Raw genomic sequence first — 24,342 nt, forward strand, 5'->3', positions numbered from 1 at the left:
TAGGCTTGTTTTGAGTTTCAACTGAGATAATGTAGGTCAAGTTCTTCCATAAAGACTACCATAAACACCAATTATTATCATGATTTTTTCTCTTTATATGACATGCTTCACATTCCTATCTCCTGACAGATGATAGATGTAATGTATTTTTCAGATAGGCAAGGGAGGAATTTGTTTTGCTTAACTCTGCATGTTATTTGTTAGGGGCTTTTTCTTTTTACAACAAGGATGGGGGTTAGGAATAAAGTAGGAAAAAAGAAAGAAATGAAAGAAAAGGGGATCATTAAAGCCTATTTTAAAAAAAAATTCAGAGACAAAATAGAAGGACCTTCAGAGAGAAACAGAGACAAGCAGGATAGCTTTCAAAGCTACATGTTGAACTTATATGCTTCAAAAGTAAAATATAAATGAGAAACTAAAATTTAATCAACAATTTTCCTTTTCTGTTCTATTATGCAAATTGAAATACCCATTTTATTTCATGTTTAAGTTCAAAATAAAAATATATTACCCCAAACCAATAAAGATAACATTAAAACCAGGTATATGGAATATACTTGTGGATACATTGATTTTGTTCACCTGAGAATAAAGAAGCTCATTCATCCCTTCCCCTACCCCCCAAAAAAGGGCTTCAAGATTTTATGGTAGGAAAAAGAAAACTGCACATTGGAGTTAGAAAACTTATGATTGAATCATGGTTCAGCTGCTTCTTTTCTGTGTGCCTCTGGGTAAGTCACTTCACTCTAAAATGAGAGTAGTAAACTAAAGAACCTTCATAGTCCCTTCTAGTACTAAAATTTCATCAGCCTATCCTGTTGAAAATTCTTTGCAATTATTTATTTGCCTGATTATCCCTCCACCCCCCCCAAATGCTAGAATATTATCAGGGATATTTTCAGTTTCACAAACATCAAGGAACACTGAATTGTAGTCACCTGGGCCTAGCAACGTGCTGTATAGAGCAATTTCAGAATTCCCTTCCAGAACCTTGTCACTGTTTGGGACAGCATCCTGTGACATCATGACCATTCCACAATGCTAAAGTAGTTACACATCACAAAGTTTTTTGTGGTTACCTAGCCATATGATGACACCTCATAGGTATAAGCAAATGGGTGCATTTCTGGAGCTGGTATGGAAGAGAATAGAGAGAAGAAAGGGTCAGGGGTGAATTCCAGACCTATTTCCTCCATAAAACCTTCCATTTCTATTCCCATACCTATATTGTTTATCATCTGAACCACAAAATCTAGTTCCTTAAGGCATATTGCTTTTTATTGTTTTCTACATATTTCATGTACTTGTTATTTCCCTCAAAGGACAGAGCTAGCTTTAGGCAGAAAGGTCAAGTTTTTATTTTGTACCCAATACCTTCAATCCAAGTTGCTACCTTTTCAGTGTACCAGCCCAAATCTGCATTCATTTATCTGCCAAGGTACTTAACAAGTGATGACTTGAAGTAGTACCTAGCTCAAGGTATCCAGCTCCTTCATTCAGGAAGGAGTCTCTTGAAGACAGACAAATATTCAAGACCTTGAGGAATAAAAGTCTGATGGTAAAATGTCCAACCAGATGACAAGAAATGAGACCAAAATTACTGGGAAAAACTCGCTATTTGGCAAAAATTGCTGGGAAAATTAGACAGCAGTTTGGCAGAAATTAGGTTTAGATAAGCGCCTCCTACCATGTACCAACAGAAGGTCTAGATACATGACCTAGATATAAAAGATCATATCATAAATTAGAGGAGTAAGGAAGAAATTACCTTTTGGATCTAGGGATAGAGGGAAGAGTTCATGATTAAACAAGTGAAAGGACCACACAAGACAAAAAAAGACAATTTTGACTATATAAAATTGAAAATTTTTTGGGGGGGGCAGGGCAATTGGGGTTAAGTGACTTGCCCAAGGTCACACAGCTAGTACATGTGTCAAGTATCTGAGGCCGAATTTGAACTCAGGTCCTCCTGACTCCAGGACCAGTGTTCTACTCACTGCACCACCTAGCTGCCCCAAAATTGAGAAATTTTGCACAAATATATCTAGTGTAGTAAAAATGAGAAGAAAACAGGTAATTGGGGGAAATTTTTGAAATGTTTCTTTGAGTTTTCATTTACAAGACATATAAAAAACCTCATTCAAATTTTCAGAACAATGAGCTGTTTCCCAAAAGATAAATAGTCAAAAGATAGGAAAGACAGTTTTCAAAGAAAGAAATACAAGTTATCAATGATCATATGAAAAAATGCTCAAAATTATTAATAACTAAAGAAATGCACATTAAAGCAATGTTGAAGGTCTACCTCACAAATTCACATCCATCAGACTGTCAAAGATGGCAAAAGAAGAAAATCACAAATGGAGTGGTTATGGGAAAACAGATACACTAGAGCACTGGCGGTATAGCTGTGAATTGTTCCAAACATTCTGGAGAGCAATTCGAAACTATGCCCCCAAATTATCAAATTCTGCATACCTTTGATCCAACTATACCACTACTAGGCTCATATTCCCAAAGACATCAAAGAAAAAGGTAAAGCCCTTTCCATAGCAGCCAAAAAATTAGAAATTAAGGGGGTGGTCTTCTCTTGGGGAATGGCTAAAGAAATTGTGGCATATTCATATACTGGAATATTATTGTGCTATAAGAAATGATAAATGGACAATTTTGGAGGAAAGTGAAGATCTTTTTGCACTGATTCAGAACAAAGTGAGTAGAACCAGGCAAACAACCAGCAAAACAACTTGGAAAGACTTGAGAATGCTGGTCAAAGCAATGATAAACCAAGAGTTCAAAAAACTGAAGATGAAACACACTACCTGATAGAGAGATGGTGAACTTAAAGTCAAGAAAGACAGATATTTTTGGACATGACTAATGTGGAAATTTGTCAGATTATGAAGCTACATGTTAAAAGCTTTATTTTTCAGAGTTTAAATGACAGATTAATAAAAGTAGCTTGTTACTTAAAAAGTAAAAATAAAATTTAAAAGGATGACTAGAAATTGGTCAGTTTTTTTTGAAGGGGACTTTGTCTATTGTCCCTCAAATCACATCATGTAGGTGGTTGCTTATGTGCAAGGCTGGCCCTAAACTTCGATTATCAAGAAATTTTCCTTTTGGTTTGCCCAAGCAAATACAGTGCCTGTCTTGCTCAAATTCGAATGTCCAGGCTTGAGCTGATGCGCTATGGAAGAATGAATGAGGGCTTGCCCAGGCTGCTCAGAGCCCCAGGATTGTCTATAATTAGGGGAGCCTTTGGTATAATAGAGTTAGGTCATATGGCCTGTGATGGAGCAAGGAGGATGAGGAGGAAGAAGAAACATTTACACTGGCTTACATTTAAGACCCTGAGTTCCAGACCTGTGAACTGATCACAAGGCCAAGTGCCTTAACTGCATCAGCTCTCTTCATTTTTTGAAAACAATGAAGATTTATAGTGTTCACCATCCAATTGCATTCCTGTTCTTTCATAAACACAATGGTTATAATCGAGGGCCTTATGAAGGCAAAATCCCAGTTTGCCTCCAGCTCATAAGGTATAGAATGAATTTTGAAATTTAAAGGGAAAACTACCAGCCTGGTCACCCAGGGAATGTTTTGGATATAATCTGTGGAGCTGAAGCTGAAAGGGAAAAGGATGACAGGGAGAAGGAAGAACATTGGGGACTCAGAAAATCTGTGTAAGAGTCCCAGATCTTTTACTTACTAGCTTAGCTACGTAACCACGGACAACCCAACCTGATGAAGAGTCAGTTTCTTCACCTATGAAATGGAGCTAGCTAACATTTATATCACTTCAAGGCTTATAAAGCAGTTTCTACATATGTTATCTCATTTGATCTTGACAATAACTGTGGGGATAAATACTCGAGGTGCTGTTATCTTCATATTATAGATGGGCAAGTGAGACTCAGGTTATATGATTTGTTCATACACAACTGGAAAGTATGCTTCAAACAGTGGAATTAATCTTAAGTCTTTCTGATTCCAAGTCCAGAGATCTACCAATCAGGCCATGCTACTATAGTGATAATCAGGATTTCCAGATGTTGAAACCATGCCTCAGCTATAGTCTCACCCTAGAACCTCCCTTAGCACCTTTCGTAACTTGGAACATCCATCCATCTTTGGGGCTTTCTCCTGGTGGATTGTCACTCCAGTACTCTGGCCATGTTCTCTCATTGGTAAGTTTCTCCTGGGGCCTCCTCATTGTGCTTCTGACTTTTTTTCACTTCAACACCAAGCCCTCATGTGGGGATCTTCACCCTACCCCTTCCCCATTTCCATCCATCCCCCTTCCTATTTCTAATTCCCGTTGTGTGTTATCTTTAACCATCAGAATGGAAGCCCCTAGAGAAGAGGGACCATCTTCCTTTTTTCTTGTATTTGTATCCCTTGGGCTTAGCACAGTGCTTGGCACATAGTAATTGCTTCATAAAAGCTTATTGTTTTCCATATGATAATACTGGGTTATCTGCATTATAACTAATGCTCTGTTGACTAAACCAGACAGTTTTTCTATAATCTAATAAAATAGAAAGAATACACTTCATAAGTATTTGTTGAATGAATAGTTATAAACAAAGGCTATACGGAAGCAGAATCTTTTTGCCTCCAGCCCATACAGTATAAACCAAATTTATGAATTCGAAGAGTATTTAATGCTTCCCTTTCATTTATTTCCATGGATTGTCAAAAGTTGAAAAACTGTCCAATATTGTTTGTAAGCATTGTGTTTTCCCATAATGTGCTGTTTATCAGCCTATGAAGATCATTTTTAGGTGAAAAAGAGAGATTATTCCCTAGGAGCAATACTACTAGAGAGGAACATCTTTAACTTGTTTAAGTCTGGTTTCAAGCAGATCTCCCAAGGGCATTTGGAGGAGGAGAAAGAGGTGCTAGGTGGCAAGAAAGAGCTCCAGAGTCCTAAAGGCCCTAAATTTCCTAAAAAAGGTTAATGAATGTGATACTGAACAAGGCTAATCTTGACACCATGGAAGTAGTCACTTGCTGGTTGCCTAGTTACTGGGTTGCATCTCCACAAAGCAAGGAGGATGCTGGACAATTATTCAAATAGATAAACATCTACAGGGAAAAAAGACAATTTAGTCCAAAACTGGATTTCTTGTTCAAAATTGTCCTGATGTTCCAGCTTACTAGGCTCTGGGGATTCTTGTTTTTGCCTTGGAATCTCTAAAGTCTGTGGCAGTTTCTCAGATATTAATCAGAGATGCTAAAATCTAATATATATAGATTTATGATATAAAAATATATCATATGTATTACATATATACAAAGTAGAACCAATTGTGTATATGTACATGGTACAATATGTGCATTTATTTTTATAATGAATTTAATAAACATCAACAAACATGAACATTGCAATGCACAAAGAACAATATAGGAAGGAATTATGAACATGGTTGGATTTTAAAGTGTAATTTAATACCATAGTAACAAAACTGAGTTGCTTATTTGTGTCCCTATTTAAATTTCTTCTGTTTTCTTGCATTTTAAAAAATGTTTCATATATGTTACATTTTTCCTGTCTTATTTTTCTTCAATATTATAATTTCCCATCAATATCCCCTACCATGTCTCTCTCTTCACTCCAAAACAGAAGCCCATTACAGGCATAATCAAGCAAAACAAATCCACATATTGGCCATGTGTGAAAATGTACATCTTCAAGGGGAGCCAAGATGGTGAATAGCAGGAAATAGTACAGAACCCATCTTGCCTTCCAGTTTCTTCAGACAGATCTAAAAAATGCACTAGGTTGAATATGGATGGGGAAATCCAAGGAAAGGTCAGAGGGAGTAATTTTCTTCTATTTTTTCAGTTTTTTTTACTTTGTTTTAATAGTTCTTGTCTCATGGGGTCATTGTCTTCTATTAGGTGCATTCTAATTTTCAGCAAGTATATTGCTTGAGAAAGGTTTAGGACCTCTTGTGCCAAGCTTTTTTCATATCTTTATCTCTTTTTGAATTTTCTCTTCAGTGCTTTCATTTCATTGATAAAAGCATATTAAATTCATTTTTGAATTCTTGCCTCACCTCTTGTAGGAATTTTAGTTGAATTTGTGTCCCAGGCTGTGCTTTTTTTTCTGGGTTTTTGCTTTGAGCATGTCTGGCAACATAATAGCTTTTAATGGTATTAAAGTAAAAAAAAACTAAAAAATAGAAGAAAATGGAAGGTATTGTAGCAAAAATCAACTTACTTGGAAAACAGATAAAGGAGAAAAAATTTAAGAAATCACTGGACTACATGAACACCATGACAAAAGAAAAAAAATCCTAGATATCGTATTCTAAGAAATCTTTTCTTTAAAAAAAATTACATAAATCCCTTAGAACCAGAAGGCAAAACAGAAATAGAAAAAAACCCCTGGTCATCTCCTCAAAGAAGCTCTCAAATGACTCCCCCCCTGCCCCCCCCCCCCGCCCAGGAGCATTGCAACCAAAATCCAGAGCTTGTAAGTCAAAGAAAAAGATACTGTAAGCAGCCAGAATGGAAGAATTCAAGAACTGAAGAACCACAGCTAGGATACCACATGATTTATCAGCCACCACTATAAAGAAGCAGAGAACTTGGAATCTGATACTTGAGAAGGCAAAGGATATGATGAAATTACAGCCAAGAATTACTTATCCAGCAAAACTGAGTATAGCCTATAGGAGAGAAAATGCACTTTTAATGAAAGAGTAGAATTCCAAGAATTCCTTGGAATGATGAAAATACCAGAGTTGCGTAGAAAATTTGAAGTTTAAACACAGTTAAACATAAAAAAGTAAACATGAATGAACAATAACAAAGAACTAAACCAAGATAAACTGCTTAATATTAATATAGGGAGATGATATATGTGTCCCCTCTAAACCCAACCCTTTTGGCAAGATGCTCCAATTTTCTGAGGCTCAGTTTCCTCATCTATAAAATATGAGGGCTAGAACATCTCCAATGCTTCTTTAAGCTCTAACATTCTATGGCTTTTAGAATTTGGCTTTTCCTTATCAGGTAGCCTTTGGAAAGTTGCAAGCTAATGACTTAATATATGATCTCATTTATTTCTGTCTTGCTTAATTTAATTAAGATGGGCATTTTAGAGCAGCAGTGCTTTGGTAATGAATACAATTTTCAAAATCAAATGAGAGAAACTAATTTTATCCATTGGCACAAACACCATTCACACCTTAAGAGAACACAGGTCAATTAGTGAAGGAGGAAAAAAATCATTTCTCAACATATGACCGTTGTTGTTCAGTTGTTTCAGTCATGTAAACACTTTGTGAATTTGTCTGTTTTTGCAAAGATACTAAAGTGGTTTGCCACATTTCCTTCTGGAGATCATTTTACAGATGAGGAAACTGAAGCACACAGGTTAAGAAATCTTTTTTAAATGATTTGCCCAGGGTCACATAGCTAGTGTCTGAGGCCAGATTTCTTGACTCCAGGCCCAACACTATATCCATTCTGCCACCTAGCTGCCCCTCAATTTATGATGTGTTTCCTAGAGAGCATAGGAATAAAGGGAGTTTTCCTTAAAATGATAAGCAGTATCTATCTAAAGCCATCAGCAAACATATATAAAGGGCATATGCTAGAAGCATGTGGAGTAAGATCAGTGGTGAAAACTGTTATTCAATATTGTACTAGAAATGTTAGCTTTAGCAATAAAAGAAGAAATAGAAGGAATTAGAATGGCAACAAGGAAACAAATCTATCACTCTTTGTGGATGATGTGATGGTATACTTAGACAATCCTAGAGAATCAATTAAAAAAACTACATGGAATAATTAATAACTTTAGCAAAGCTGCAGGATAAAAAATAAACCCACATAAATCACCAGCATTTCTGTATATTAGTAACAAAGCCCAGCAGCAAGAGATGGAAAGAAAAATTCCATTTAAAGTTACTGTAGGCATTATAAAATTTTTGGCAATCTACCTGCCAAGATAAACTCAGGAACTACATGAACACAATTACAAAACACTTTTCACACAAATAAAATCAGATCTAAATAATTGAAAAAGTATCAATTGCTCATGCATAGGCCACGCCAATATAATAAAAATGATGATTCTGCATAAACTAATTTACTTATTCAGTGCTATACCAGTCAAACTATCAAATAATTGTTTTACAGAGCTAGAAAAAATAATAACAAAATTCATCTGGAAGAACAAAAGGTCAAGAACATCAAGAGAATTAATGAAAAGAAATGCTAGGGAAGGTGTTTTAGCCATACCAGATCTTAAATTGTATTATAAAGCAGCAATTATCAAAACTACTTGGTACTGGCTAAGAAATAGAGTGGTGATTCAGTGGAATACGTTAGGTACAGAAGACACAGTAGTTAATGACTACAGTAATCTACTGTTTGATAAACCCAAAGACTCCAGCTTCTGGGATAAGAACTCACTATCTGACAAAATCTGCTGAGAAAACTGGAAAATAGCATGGCAGAACCTAGGCATAGAACAACATTTTCACTGTATACCAAAATAAAGTCAAAATGAGTACATGATTTAGATATGAAGACTGATACTATAAACAAACTGGGAGAGCAAGGAATGGTTTCCTATCAGATTTATGGAGAATGGAAGAATATATTACAAAATAAGAGATAGAGAACATTATGAAAGGCAAAATGGATAATTTTGATTACATTAAATTGAAAAGTTTTTGTACAAACAAAGCCAATGCAACCAAGATTGGAAAGGAAGCAGAAAAATGGGAAAGAATTTTTACAATCGGTGTCTCTGATAAAGGCCTTATTTTTAAAATATATAGAGAGCTGAGTCAAATTTATAAGACTAAAAGTCATTCCCTAATTGATAAATGGTCAAAGGATATGAATAGGCAGAATTAAAGCTATCTATAGTCATATGAAAAAATGTTCTAAATCACTATTGATTAGAGAAATGCAAATCAAAACAACTGTGATGTACCACCTCATACCTACCAGATTGGCTAATATGACAAAACAGGAAAATGATAAATGTTGGAGAAAATGTGGGAAAATTGGAATACTAAGGCATTGATGGTAGAGTTGTGAACTGATCCAACCATTCTGGAGAGCAATTTGGAACTATACCCAAAGGGCTATAAAACTGTGCATGCCCTTTGACCCAGCAATACAACTTCTAGAGATCATAAAAAGGGAAAAGGACTCAGGTGTACAAAAATATTTATAGCAGCTCTTTTTATGGTGGCAAAGAATTGGAAATTGAGGGGATGCCCATCGGTTGAGAAACAGCTGAACAAGTTGTGGTATATGAATGGAATGGAATACTATTGTGCTATAAGAAATGATGAGCAGGTAGATTTCAGAAAAACCTGGAAAAACTCATATGAACTTGCTGAGTGAAGTGAGCAGAACCAGGAGAACTTTGTACACAGTAACAGCCACATTGTGCAATGACTAACTTTGATAGATTTATCTCTTCTTAGCAATGCAAGGATGTAAGGCAACTCCAAAGGACTCATGATGGAAAATGCTATCCACATCCAGAAAAAGAACTATGGAGTCTGAATGCAGATTGAAGTATATTATTTACTATCTCTCTTTTTTGTTTGTTTCTTCTTTCTTGTGGTTTCTCCCATTGGTTCTAATGCTTCTTTACAACATGATTAATGTAAAAATAGGTTTAATATGAATGTATATGTTGAGCCTGTATCAAATTGTATGCCATCTTGGGATGGGAAGAGGGGAGAGATGGGGAGAAAATGTGGAACTCAAAATCTTATAGAAGTGAATGTTGAAAACTAAAAACAAATAAATAAATTTAAAAAAGAATATCAAGAGAATTCATGAAAAGACATGCAAGGGAGGGTGGCCTAGGCTTACCAGATTTAAAACTGTATTATAAAGCAGCAATCATCAAAACTATTTGGTACTGACTAAGAAATAGAGTGGTGATTCAGTGGAATAGGTTAGGTACGCAAGACACAGTAGTCAATGATTACAGTAATCTACTGTTTGATAAACCCAAAGATTCCAGCTTCTGGGATAAAAACTCACTATTTGACAAAAACTGCTGAGAAAACTGGAAAAACAGTATGGCAGAAACTAGGCATAGACCAACATCTTACATAGAATACCAAGACAAGGTTAATACCATGATTTGGACATAAAGGGTGATACCATAAGCAAATTAGGAGAGCAAGGAGTAGTATACCTGTCAGATCTACAGAGAAGAGAAGAATTTATGACCAAACAAGAGATAGAAAACATTACGAAATGAAAAATGGATAATTTTGATTACTTTAAATTTAAAAGTTTTTGCACAAAGTCAATGCAACCAAGATTAGAAAGAAATAAGAAAGCTAGGAAAGAACTTTTACAACCAGTGCCTTATTTCTAAAACATTTACAGAACTGAATCAAATTTATAAGAGTACAAGTCATTCTCTAATTGATAAACGGTCTGGTAGTTTTCAGATGAAGCAATTAAAGTTATCTATCATCATATAAAAATGCTCTAAATCACTATTGATTAAAGAAATGCAAATCAAAACAACTCTGAGGTACCACCTCATACCTACCAGATTGGCTAATATGGCAGAAAAGGAAAATGATAAATGTTGGAGAAGATGTGGAAAAATTGGAAGACTAATGCGTTGTTGGTAGAGTTGTGAACTGATCCAACCATTCTGGAGAGCAATTTGGAACTATGCCCAAAGGGCTATAAAACTGTGCATGCCCTTTGACCCAGCAATACCACTACCAGGTCTGTATCCCAAAGAGATCACAAAAGAGGGAAAAGAACCCACGCATACAAAAATATTTATAGCAGCTCTTTTTGTGATGGCAAAGAATTGAAAATTGAGGGGATGCCCATCAATTGCCGAATGACTGAACAAGTTATGGTATATGAATGTAATGGGATACTATTTTGCTGTAAGAAATGATGAGCAGGATGGTTTGAGAAAAACCTGGAAAGACTTACATGAACTGATACTAGTGAAATGAGCAGAACTAGGAGAACATTGTACATCGCAACAGCCACACTGTATAATGATCAACTATGAGAAACTCAGCTCTTCTCAGTAATACAATGATCTAAGACAATCGAAAAGACTTTCGATGGAAAATGTCATCCACATCCAGAGAAAGAACTATGGAGTCTGAATGCAGATCGAAGTATACTATTTTCTCCCTTTTTTGTTTTTTCTTCTTTGTGTTTTTTCCCTTGTGTTCTGATTCTTCTTTCACAACATGACTAATGTGGAAATATTTTTAATATATTTAATAAGATTGTACATGTATGGCCTATATCAGATTGCTTGTCATCTTGTGTAGGGGGCATGGAGAGGGAGGGGGAAAAATTGAAACTTAAAATCTTATAAAAGTATCGAACATTGAAAACTATCCTTACATGTAATTGGAAAAAATAAAATGCTATTAAGTGGGAAAAAGTAATTAAAAATAAAAAATACAAAATATATGATGTGTTTCAAATAAATGAACAGGAACAATTCTGGACCCTCTCATCTTCACTGAAGACAGAACAAGATGAAACAGATCTAGATGAATAGGGAAGATTGCAATTGATTACTGAGGAAGCCTGTTTAATATCCGTCTTTGAAATCCTTCAAAATAGAAGAAATAGTCGTTTGCCTTCCAATAAGTCCCTACTTCCCCGAATCCTCGGCTCCACTAGACTTTATTAATTTCTAGTCAGCTAGGTGGCACAGTGGATAGTGCTAGGCCTGGAGTCAGGAAGACCTGAGTTCAAATCCCACCTCAAACATGTCTTAGCTGTGGGACCTTGGGTATGTCACTGAACTTCTATTTGCCTCAGTTTCTTCAACTGGAAAATGGGGATAATAATAGCACCTACCTCCCAGGGTTGTTGTAAAGCTCAAATGAGATATTTGTATAGTGCTTAGCATAGTGTCTGGCACAGAGTAGGAATTATATAAATATTAGGATTATTACTGTCATTGTTAAGCCTGGGAAGCCTCTCACCATCTCCATCCCATGCTCCGATGCTTGAATTAATTGCTGGTGGAAAAAAATCAAGAAACCTCACTGATGTGGTTCATTATACAGGATGCCTCCAAAGGTTTAGTGTAGTTTTAAGTTTTAATAATTCACTTCAAAAAAAAGGAGAATGAAGAGAGGTCAAGCAGGTGAGAGGAGAGAATATATAGGAAAACAGTATTAAAAACTGCAGAGATGTTATGTAGAGTGAAATGGCTTTGGCTACACACACACACAGACACAGAGAGAGAGAGAGAGAGAAAGAGGAAAAGAGAACGATAGAAAGTAGAGGAAGAGACAATGACCAGTGGTAAGTTGGAACCTAGAGATCAGAACATTCAAATACATAAGCCATATGGAATGGCCTTAGGCATCTTAGAAAATTGCCCCAGTTCTTATTTTGGAGAGGGAGAGGGAGAGGGAGAGAGAGAACCCTAGGGTAGAGTTAACCAGGAACTATATTTCTCTTCCCCAGGGCAACTTTTTAGCACATAACCGTAATTGGGTACAATCTTCAATAAAAGCATGGAACAAGCCCGCAAAACCTCAGGAAGGAAAAGCTAAACACAGGACCCATGGAGTTTGGAAAATATATGCCTCCACCCACTCAGAGCTTGATAGCTCTGACACATATCCTACTGAATGAATAGTACACATAAATTGTAACACAAAATAGAATTTGTAACAGAAGGGAGTTATAAGCAAGGCTCTCAAGAAGCTACAGTTAAATCTTATTCATTCAAATGACTTGCTACAGATGAAAGGAAATTCAAATATGCCAAGTTTTCCCAGGTTTTTGTTTGTATTATAAGTTGGTTTTGTAATATTAAAAAAATAGAGAATATGAACAATCGCAATGTATATACAAGTCCAGTCATATGGAGCTAGGTATTTGTGAAAAATTCATTCATATCTGTTCAGTAAATCCATCAACCTACCTGTGTTTTTCCTGCATTCTTGTTCATTGCACTTCTGTGATTCCAGAGGTTTGGGGGTGTACTCACAGAGGCTGGGGTCCTCTGTTTTATTGCTCTCTGGGTTGATACATTGAACAGTCCTTTGCTGAATGCCACCACCACAGGACACGGTACACTGAAAGAGATAAGGAGCTTAGCCGGCATCCTGACAAAGAAATAATTATGGAATCATCCAACTTAGGATGACTACAATATATTTAAAACATCAACACTATGATTGTTGAGTAGAGGAAAGATGCAAGGACCAGAATCATTTCTGATAATTAATGAAGAAAAGCACTAATATAATAGCTAGTATTTATACAGCACTTTACAAATCTTCTCTCTCCAAAATGAGAATGGGCAATTTTCTAAGATGCCTGAGGCCCTTCCATATGGCTTATATATTTGTGTTATATAATCTTACCTAGGCCCTCACTGCAGCAAAGTAATTCTTTTACTCATTTCTAATTGATTTGTCTGCTCCAAATACTCTCTCCTCCAGAATCACACACTACCCCTTCCCTCTATCTTCACATATTCTCCTGAAGAAATTGAGGCCATGTGCTCTGAGTTCCCCCTTCTCCTTTTATCTACACTTCAAAATCCCTTGACACCATCTCCATTCTCTCTTCCTTTCCTTCAGTCTCTGCTAAAGAAGTGACCCATCTCCTTGCCAAGGATGATCCCTTTCTATATATTATTTATCTTATCCTCGCTCTTCTCCTTCAGGAGATTATCCCCACAATTATCCCTTCCCACTTATCTTCAATTCTGTTGTCTATAAAGATTCTCAGCTTTCCCCAGCCTTAAAAAAACCCCTTCTCATCTGACCTAACAATCCCTGAAAGTTACCATTCTCTCTCTCCTCCCTTCCGCAGCTCCTAGAAAAAAATTATCTCTACTTATTGCCTCTACTTCCTCTCAGTTCAGCACTCTGTCCACTACAATACACCAGGCTTGGAGTCAAAGAGACTCTGGTTTGAATCCTACCTCAGATACTTACTGTGTGACCTTGGGCAAGTTGCCTAACTTTTCTGAGCCTCAGTTTCCTCATTTATTAAATAATAACAGTAATAACTGACATGTAGACTTTTAAAGTTTGCAAAGTCCTTTGCATACAATATGTAATAGCATCTACCTCAAAGGATTCTTGTGAGTATGTGTGGGGGGGGAGGTGGTAGCTGACCAACTGATTCTCCTCCAGTTATGGTTACAGAAAGTAAGGGCAGTAACGAGTGCCAAACTAATTGTCTCCTTTTTAGGAAGTATGAATATTTTTTCCTTGACTGAGAGATGATTAGCCACGCCCCATGATGGTCCCACATAAGGCAGAACTTACAAGCTCTGCAGCAGGTCCAGGCTCTGTGAGCCAAGGCCCAGAGAAGCTTTGTGTATTGCACCCAAGGACTTAATGCACTTGATTTTAAATTATAATTTAGTTTAATTCTTTCCAGTTAAAAATCTATTCATTCTCTCTCTCTCTCTCTCTCTCTCTCTCTCTCTCTCCAACTTCTCTCTTTGCATTAGGAAAAAAAAAAAGAAAGAGCAAAACAAAACCCATGTTACAAACATGAAAAGCCAAGTAAAACAAAGTTTTGCATTGGTCATATCCAAAAAAAAAAAGTCTTATTCTGCACCCTGAGCCTATTGCCTCTCTATCAGGAGACGGATAGGATGCTTCATTATTTGTCCTCTGGAATCATGGGTTGTCACTGCAGATTGCTTAATTCTTTCAGAGTTGCTTGTCCTGTAAGCATTTTGCAAATTTTAAAATGCTACATAAAAGTTGAGCTATTACTATAATTATCTAGAAGGTGTGGAGGGTTCAATCTATATGTGGAAGGAATAAGTGTACAATTGAAACTGCAGATTGTTAAATTATCAGAGCCAACACTTTATCATATATTGTCTTACTCTCAAATAATATTGTGTATATTGGCCTTGTTTTCTCCACAAATCTTAGAATAAGGACTATGTCTGACATATGACTTAATATCCCACAGAACTGAGCACAGTACCAGGTATGTGGTAGGTAAATGTTCAGTGAACAGCTGCTAATTGAGTGATTTTCTTCTTGCTTTTCTGCCTCCAAGTTGAACTTTTATTGCCTAGGATCTGAAATCACAAGGACACATAGACTGTATGCATTCTTTAAGAGGATTAGAAACCTAGATTCTAGTCTCCCTAATTAACCCCAGAAGCCTTAGGCAAACACAAAATCTCTCTATTCCTCTTCCACATTTAACAGTTTTCAACTTTAACAAAGCTAGATTTAAGTGCTCTGAACTTCTTTGACTGTAAAGAAACAAAAATACCGCAACAATAAAAAAATCCACCAAAGAAACTCTATAATCTAACCAGAGATAGGGTTAGACCAAAACATAGGACCTGTGGCTACTAACGAGAAGGGAGTAGATTGCTTTTCTTTAGGTAAATAAGTGTGTTTCCAAACATCCTTTTCTACTGACGTGCTAGAAGCCAGAAATGCTCTATATTGCTTTTCTGCTATTACCACTAATATATTATTGTCATCAGCTTTGCCTGAGTGAAAACTGCAAACTCCAGCTCCATTAAGCAAGGAGAGAGAATTTAAATGATACAGACCAAGCTCTTAGGTAATTACGAGGGGACTTGAAAATCTTTATCTTCAGCTCTTAAGAGCCTATGGGGCAATGGTGTCCAAATAAGGCCTACTTTTCAACCCTTTGAAGGTAGGGTGATCCTACATGATCCTTATGAAATGCCATTTTAGTGATGGCATCTGCCTACTCTCCATTCAGCCTGATGCATGCATTTTATGCATTTCTATACAGGGGTTGGGAATGTTGATGAAGAAGTTTCTATTGATGCCTATCTGAAATATAACTCTAAAATGGAAGAGGACCTCAGAGGCTATCTAATCCAACCCTTTCATTTTACAGCTAAAGAAACTGTGACTCAGAGAGGTTAAGCAACTTGCCTGAGGTCACACATGTTTTAAGTGACAGGGTCAGTATTTGAACTCAGATCCTTTGACTCCAAATCCAGCACTCTTTACATTGTGGCACCCTGCCTCTTTTTTGGTTGCAATCTACTTGATGCTGAATGAAGGAGTGTGCCTTTTAGACTGACTGAACTTTTAAGGGAGAATCAATAAAATTAGTACAATGGATAGATAACTTAAGACATCTTAAAAGTGATGAATACAAAAATAATGTTAAAAAAGTTCGACGTGCTTTTAGCTATTTGTTGTCCATATGAGACATTGTACTGGGGGTGTACAGTGGAGAAATACAGAAAGTAGTTAGAAACCAAGCTGACCTTGGTTAAATCAACCAAGTATTTCCATCAGAAGCTGATGACAAACGTGCATGTTGGTAAGTAAGTCTAAGGTACTACAAACTTTAGGGAATAATCAGCACTGTCTTTTCTTCTGTTCCTTATATGATGCTGACTTGGCATGAGTAAATTAGAGAATTAATCTTTTAAAGTAAGAAAACACATCTTAACATTGCTGCGGTCCCTTTGGTTGAACAACCTCTGGTTCTGCTGCAACTATGTACTAAGTGGTCACCCTTCCCTCCCTTCCTCATAGTACTGTGAAAAGCATACTGGATTTTGGTTCAAATCCTGGCTTTGCAGACTTATGTGTGAGCTTAGATACAAATCCTTCAGCAGCTCTAGGCCTCAGTTTCTTCATTTGTAAAATGAAGAGGTTGGACTATTTACCCCAAGGGGTTCAAAGACAAAAAGAAAGGTCCTAATATACAAGTCATTCATAGCAGTGTGCGTGTGTGTGTGTGTGTGAGTGAGTGAGAGAGACAGAGAGAGAGAGAGACACAGAGAGAGAGAGACAGAGAGAGAGAGAGACAGAGAGAGAGAGAGAGATCTTAGGGAAAATGAGAAAAACAAATCAATCCTCCTTTCCTCCCATAGCACTTTGGACTTCACTCACTCTCCTCTATGTGTTTGTTTTCTGAGTTCTTGACTTCTCCCCCTTCACTGTTTTGGTCCTCAAAATTGTGAGCTCTTGGATGGCAGGGTCTGTGTCTTTTTTTTTTTTTTTTACATCTCTCACTCCTTAAGACCTAGCACAGTGCCTTTTACATAGTAAATATTTACAGTTTGATGAAGGAAAAGAAGAGGGGAATGAAAGGAGGAAGAAAAAGAAAGAATCAGAGGGAAGGAGAAAGAATGTGACTAAGGAACTGATTATTGCCCTGTTTGAAGTTATAGGGCCTGGATTTGAATCTTAGCTTTGTGCTTGCTGGCTATACAATTGGGCAAATCCCTTAACCTCTTTGAGTCTTAAGTTCTGCATCTATAAAATAGGGATAATAAAAAGTGCCTTACCTATATCGCAGGGCTGTTGTGTGGATACAATGAGCTAGTCCGATAGGTTAACGATCTTCCTTAAGTGAGGATCTGACCATGTCACTTCCCTACCAGTAAACTCCCTGTTGCTTCTAAGATAAAATATGAACTCCTCTGATTGGCTTTTAAAGCCCTTAACCACCTGGCTCCAATATATTTTTTACAGTTCCATATATTACTCCTCTTTCCATGATCTTTAGTTCAGTCAAACTGGCCTTTTCTATGTTATTTACACATGGTATGCCATTCTTAATCTCTGTGACTCTACTCTGGCCACACCTGAATTGCACTCTCTCCTCATTTCTTCCTCGCTGAATCAATCATATCCTTCAAGACTCAACTCCAGCATGACCTCCTACACGAAGGTTTTCCTTTTTTTCTCTCTACCTGCCCCACCTCCCCACCCTGTCATTAATGTCTTCTCTCCTAACTTCCTTGTATTTATTTTGTACTTATTCTGTTTATACTTACATAACTACATGCATTTGACACATAACAAGTGCTTAATAAATACTTATCTACTGACTGATTGGATGTAAACAACAATAAAAATGCAGGCTGCTGTTGGAAAAAGAAAAGGAACATAATTAATCTTACCAAATTCCATGTCCCTTTTACCCAGTGGGAACAAGAATGCTTGTTGCAATGCCTAGTCGAGTCAGGTCTCATGTGCCAATCACAACGGCCCCCTGGGCAATGCACCAACCTCTCCTGAGTGCCCCCTCCACAGGATCTGGAACACTAGAGAGTACAAAGTGGTACATGGAACAGAATTAGAAGGGAAGTCACCTGGAGAGAATTCTGGACATGTAGAAATTACTTTTTATAATCATTTGTGTGATTCTATGGAGTGGTACTGCACAGGTTTATACTGCTTTACCTTGGAGAGACTTGGGCCAAATGACATGTGTGTATAATTTCCTAGGGAACTGTATCCTTACTGAACCACTCATAGTGATTACTAGGCACTGAGCACCAATAACAAAACTTGAAAGCAAGGTGTGGTTGAGAAAATAAATTTCAAAGGCAAGGGAAGGAAGGGTCTAGGGGAAAGAGAAATAGTCAATAGTACAGGAACAATATATCTAGGGAGAGTCATAACTAGAAATATTTTCACCTGGGGTAAAAAAAATGTTTTTGGGGGGGAGACTGTACAACAGATAGTCTTACATTGGGTACAACTTGTGGGGAGATAGGGTGGTCTGACCCTTGCTGCATGGGGTTGAGAAAGGAGGTGGGACCCTATGAGAGGGATGCCATGATGTATCTGTGGGGCACTGTGTAGCTCAGAGATGGTTTTACCATGTGTTGGTGTGGGTCAGCAGAGGACAAAGAGACAAAATATGAATATGGTTGTAATCATGTAATAATTGTGTTGTAGCAGTGCCCTCTCAGGGAAAAAGCACAAGCCCTTCTGCCAGATATTATTGCCTTGAGACAAAGCATTGCTCATGCCAGGCTAGTTATAACTCTAATTGGGATAAGAACACTTGGTTAGAAAGCTAAAAAAACAGTTTAGCACAGAAGACACCACTTATTATTTGAGTAAAGCATGAAAAAGTACAAGTGGCGAGAAGGCAAAATTTGAAATAAATGTGTTTCTATTTAGACTAGATCTGACAGCCCAACAGAAAGCCAGCAACACAATCTTTATTTCATCTACCAAGATGGGAACTTCTTCTTCCCCTCAGCCCTACATAGGAGGTGACAGACATCCCACTAGATAGAGTTTCAGTAATAAACTTGTCCACATTATGTGTAATACAGTTGAGAGAGACTCAGGTAGCTCTGATGTATTGTCTTTAATGCTCATAAAATAAATTCAGAAAACAAGTGCAATTTCTGAAGCACAAAAATTTATGTGAGATTTTTGATCACTTGAACAATCTTATCTGATATTTCGTTTCATTTTTTATGAGGCTGTAGAGGAAGCAAAGAATTTACCAAAAAGCAATTAAGTGTAAAATAGTGAAAATAGACAATTTTCAGCAATATCATCATAATGTACTTATGTTGTTTACTACATCAACAAGGAAATTATGCTAAATTAATATTCCAGGACTCAAAAAACAACCACTAAACAATTATTTTTGAAATCCTATACCAAACTTTCTCTGGAGATAGGATGACTCTTTCTTACTCATTTAGTCAACTTTCTTCCTGAAAATAGAGTTTTTCTGCCTGGAAAAACAATGGCACTTATCATTTTTCCCCAGTAGTTTAACCAATATGATATAATCAACACAAAGAAAAGGCCAAAAACCCCTCAAAACTCCCTCAGCCAGAAAATACTGATTGCTTCCCCTACTGAGAAATATGACAGCCAAGAGCATCACTCTTTCATAATATAAAGTTATTTAGAAAGTATTATGAAAGAGGATGGATAGCATGGAAAAGGAAGGGGGAATAACAGCAAAATCACTTCACAAAACAGAAGAGTGGTGAAAACCTATTGAAAGCTCATCATGAGACCCATAAGAGAATGTATGGACAAAACTGGAAGAACAACCAAAAAAAGCTACAAAGATTAAATAGCTTTGCCAGCATTTCTACAGTAATCTATTTTCATCATTGACAATAGTTGAATAATCCCTCAATCTTTGACAGGAGGAAATGGAGAAATGCTTAAGATGATGAAATTGAAAAGAGCAGCTGGTCCATATTAAGTGCCCATCACGGAATTCATGAGGGAAATGATACAGATTTGAAAGCTCTAAAGAATCAATTTCCAAGATCCCTAAAAGATGGAAGAAAATGATGGATGGTATTATTACCTCCAAAAGATGATCCAGAGGACATTAGTAACTGCTGGCCAAAACACCTTTCTTATTTCTATGAATTCTTTTCATAAGAACGATTCACACATGTAGTGAAATATGCTTGTTGAAAAGATAAGAAGGGAATACTTTGGTGCTCACAATGCATTTGCTAGGGCAGGTACTGTCTTTACATGATTGGCTGAAAGGAAGAGACTATAAAATTTTGCTATGTTTATTATTTGCTAATTTAAAGAAAAGCAGAATAGAGCAAAATGCAGCCTTAAAAGCTCTCTTTCATGGCAAATCCTATACAACCATTAATGCAGTGAATGGCCCCTCCCTTATGTAAACATTTATTTGCTGAAAGAGACAGAAAAAGAATATTTGCGTGAAAAACATAAGAGAAAAATAGCTTGAAAAGAAAGACATGATTCAGAGAGAACTTGAAAGAAAAGCAGTCCCTGTCCTCCAAAAGCAAAATACCGAATGACAGCAGAAATAGCTGCTGAGCATGTTTCCCAGAAGCTAATTTACATATGACTTTTTAGGACTGTTTTTAAATGTTAAGTTTATTGCTGGGAAACTGAATCAATTGGCTGTTTGGAGATGACTGGACAACAACATTTTGACTATTTGTGACACATATAACAGAATGTGGATTTGGGGTTTCTTAACCTAAGCTAGAGATGGGTCACTATATATAAGGAAGTCCTTTTTAAGGTAGGAGACACCAAGAAGCCAGAGAATTGGAAGGTAGAAACTATTAGATGTTACAGACAGAAGTTGGAGAATCAGAAAATGAAGAAAACACAGGAGAAAAGCTGGGAGAAGGCAACATAAGTTGATGGAGATGAGAAGCAGAGTGAAGAAGTAGGGTAAAGACAGCAGCAGAGCCTAAATAAGAAGAGTGGACTAGAGATAGGCTCTGCAGCTGATGAGGATAACCGAGTTCTGAAGATGGGAGCTGATTGGACAACGTAGAATCCTGTATTGTTTGCAGGTATGATTGGGAAAAGTCTGCCTTAGTTTCTTGTGCCATCTACAGAGTGAGTGAGAGAGAGGAAACCCCTCATAGGCTAGCTTATATCATCCTTTGATGTCCTCTTTATCTTGAGAGAGGGAAACTCCTCAAAGCCCAAAGGGTATGTCTGAATAACTTTGCAGTCCCCTGGGTTAAGGGAACTTCTTTTCACTCAAAGAGTGTAATTTTGCCCAAGCATTCAGCCAAGGGAGCAGGCCTGGGAATGTCTGCAGATCCCAGACTTAAAGCTACTAATTGCTTAAAAAAAGATTAACAGTGCTTCAGGATCCTGAAAGTAGCTGAGAAACAGCATTCTGAGCTACTTTCTGAGGAAAGCAAAGATTCAAAAGAATGGTTCTTCAAAGTAGGTAATATGTGCTACTGACAGTTCCCTAGATCAAGGACTTCAAATTCTTCAGTTCTAAGTTGTGATTTTATGGATGACATTGTGATGATTGTTCCATATACCATAATACTATGGTGTCTCCTCAATGAGAGCTACTCAAAGGAGATTAGCTTAGCAAAGCACACAGGAAAAATCAAATGGACGAACAATACCTATTGTTCAGCTATTAGTATGCATCTGTACAATAAAATTCCATCTCTTTGAATGCATTATTCCCCATCTCTATAGTATTATCCCAACTTCTCTCTGCCACCTGGAACTCCCGGTCCTTTCAAGACTCAGTTTACGTGCCACTTTCTATAAAAAGACTCTCCTGATTCCCCTCGTTGTTAGGTTTCCCCCAGTTACTGTGCACTTAGTTCGCATCTGGACTGCATTTACTTAACTGTAACCATGTTGGAAACCCTCTTCACTCTCCATCTCCAATGGAATATATGTTCTTTGAGGATAGAGACTGTCTCACATTTGCCTTTGTATTCTCAATACTTATGCCTAAAACATAATTGGTGCTTAATAAATGCATCCGTATATATTTCTAGGATAGGTTCTGCAAATGGACAATGAGCTGATCAGAGGAGAGAATAAAGAGGGCAGAAAGTATTGCATTTGGGAAATTGGGCAGCCCTTCGAATGATCCCAGGCCTCTCCCTGACACAAAACACCAGTATTCTTTAAGTGATGCTATCTGATTTTATTTTTTAAAATTTTTATAGATATCTTCCATTTCTTACATGACCATAGTATATACCATGTGTCTTTGTCCCTCCTAGTAAGCCATCTCATATGACAAATAATAATTTTTGGACAGGAAAAAAAATCAGCATTACTGATCAATACTTTGAAAAAGTTGGCAAACATGTACAATGCATAACCTGTGGACCTTCCACCTCCATGTAGGGGTAGGTTACGGATGCCTTCTCATATCTCTTCATTTGAGTCCCACTTGATCTTTATAATATTGTTACTTTTATTTTTGATTTTTTGGGGTGTAGTTATTATTTTCATTTACACTGCTATAGCTACTGTATGTATACATACATATATACACTTTTTTGAGCTTTGCTTCCTTCACTATGTATCATTTCATATAGATCTTTCCATGCTTCTATGCATTCATCACACATATCATTTTTTTAGCGCACAATAACATTCCATTACATTTGCGTTATCACAATTTGTTTAGCCATCCTCCAACTGATAGACATCTGTTTTGTTTTCAATTCTCAGCTTTCACAAAAAGTGCTATTATAAATATTTTGGAGTATATGGGGATGTTTTTCTTATTAATGGCTTTCTTGGGGTATAAGCTCAGTAATATAGTCTCTGGTTCAAAGAGTATAGACATTTTAGTTACTTTATTTGCATAATTCAAAATTGCTTTTCAAAATGGTTTTTCCATCTTCAAACTCCACAGGGTTCTATGTCTCATTAAGTATTGGATCATTTTCCTTTGTTTTGCTGTTTTTATTTATAATGCCTAAGTTAATTGACTAGATGTGGAAGTCACATTTCCTGTTGTTACTTCTTTTTCCTGTTGATTTATGTTCAAAGTCTCTGAGTTTTCTTCTTCCTGAATCTTTGATACTTTTTAGTCTTTGTCCTCCTCATTTACTTTATCACTCACTTCCTGACTCCCTCCCCTCTGATTGTGATTTCCTTGTGGGTTGGATCTCAAAGCATCCCGCCACATTGAGTGATTCATATTTCACCAGCCCAGGGCTCTGTTTCAAGTGACTTTTGGTGGGTGATCAGAGCTGGTCTCAGCTGGTTGCTGTCCTCTTTCCCTCAGGCTTGATGGAGTACTGCACCCCCACCCCCACCCCCACCCCACCACACACACACATGTATAGGGTCCCATTCTGGGGATCTGTCTCACTCCTGTTCCTTAGTTCTCTGGGTCAGCACCAGCAGTTCAGAGTGTTACTGCACTGGATTTTCCAGGTTTCAGCCTGGCAGGCTTTTACTTCTGAATGGCTATAGCCAAGTTGGTTGTTGAGGCCAAAGCATATTTCCACAGCACTGGAAAGAGGGAGGGGGAACTGGGATGTAGGAGTGGGTTTTGATGTGTTATAGCCTTCAGTCTGTTTATGTAGTCTCACTGCCAATAGTGTGGGAGGCGAGGGAAGGATGCCATTGAGCTCAGGGGCAGTCAGTGTCAGTTCCTGTTTTTTTTCAAACTTAAAAAAAATTCTGGGTGTCCTAGACCATGGAGACAGCAGCAGTTGCTTTATCTTTAGCGTATAACTTCTGTTTTGGGAAAGTTTGAGAAGTCATAGGGATCAGAGAAAATGTCAGTCTGCCATCTTGTTGCTCATGTGACCTGGAATTGTTATCTGATTTTGAATCATGGAACAGCACAATCCAAAGAATAAAAATTTCAGATGACCCAATGGAACAAGACATATGGTAGACACAAAGAGGCTTAAAAGAAATGGTCTAAAAATATCACTGAGGAAAGTTATGATCAGAAAAGGAGGGGGGGCTATCATATGACCAAAATGAGGCATCCCAGATAAATGAATAAGGCTGTTAGCAATATAGGAAGAGCCAAAAGCTATTCTTATTTATACAGCACCTTAAGAGTTATAAAATGTTTTCCATATGCTTTTGTGCCTCACAACAACCCTATGAGATAAATATTATAGTCAGTCAAGGACCATTTATTCTGAAAGAGGCACTATATATTAAGTGCTGGTGATCCAACACATGGTAAATACACAATCCTTGCTCTCAAGGAGCTTACAATCTAATGGGAAAGATAATATGCAAACAACTATGTACAACAAGCCATTTATAGGATAAACTGGAAATAATCAACAAAGGGAAGACACATAACCATTAGGGA

General features: G+C 37.1%; 1 protein-coding gene across 2 annotated transcripts in view; it reads right to left on the bottom strand.

The window, feature by feature from the left end:
• Nucleotides 1–24,342, bottom strand: part of ADAMTS12 (ADAM metallopeptidase with thrombospondin type 1 motif 12) — a 533,606-nt gene that overhangs the window by 9,566 nt on the left and 499,698 nt on the right. For both annotated transcript variants that reach the window (XM_036758046.1, XM_036758037.1), the window contains 2 exons: nt 17,909–18,052; nt 12,938–13,091 (listed from right to left, as the gene is read on the bottom strand). In XM_036758046.1, the coding sequence (XP_036613941.1) occupies nt 12,938–13,091; nt 17,909–18,052 (298 nt within the window). The remainder of the gene's footprint in view (nt 1–12,937; nt 13,092–17,908; nt 18,053–24,342) is intronic.

Source organism: Trichosurus vulpecula, chromosome 1 (genome assembly GCF_011100635.1).
Source record: "Trichosurus vulpecula isolate mTriVul1 chromosome 1, mTriVul1.pri, whole genome shotgun sequence".
Classification (NCBI taxonomy): domain Eukaryota; kingdom Metazoa; phylum Chordata; class Mammalia; order Diprotodontia; family Phalangeridae; genus Trichosurus; species Trichosurus vulpecula.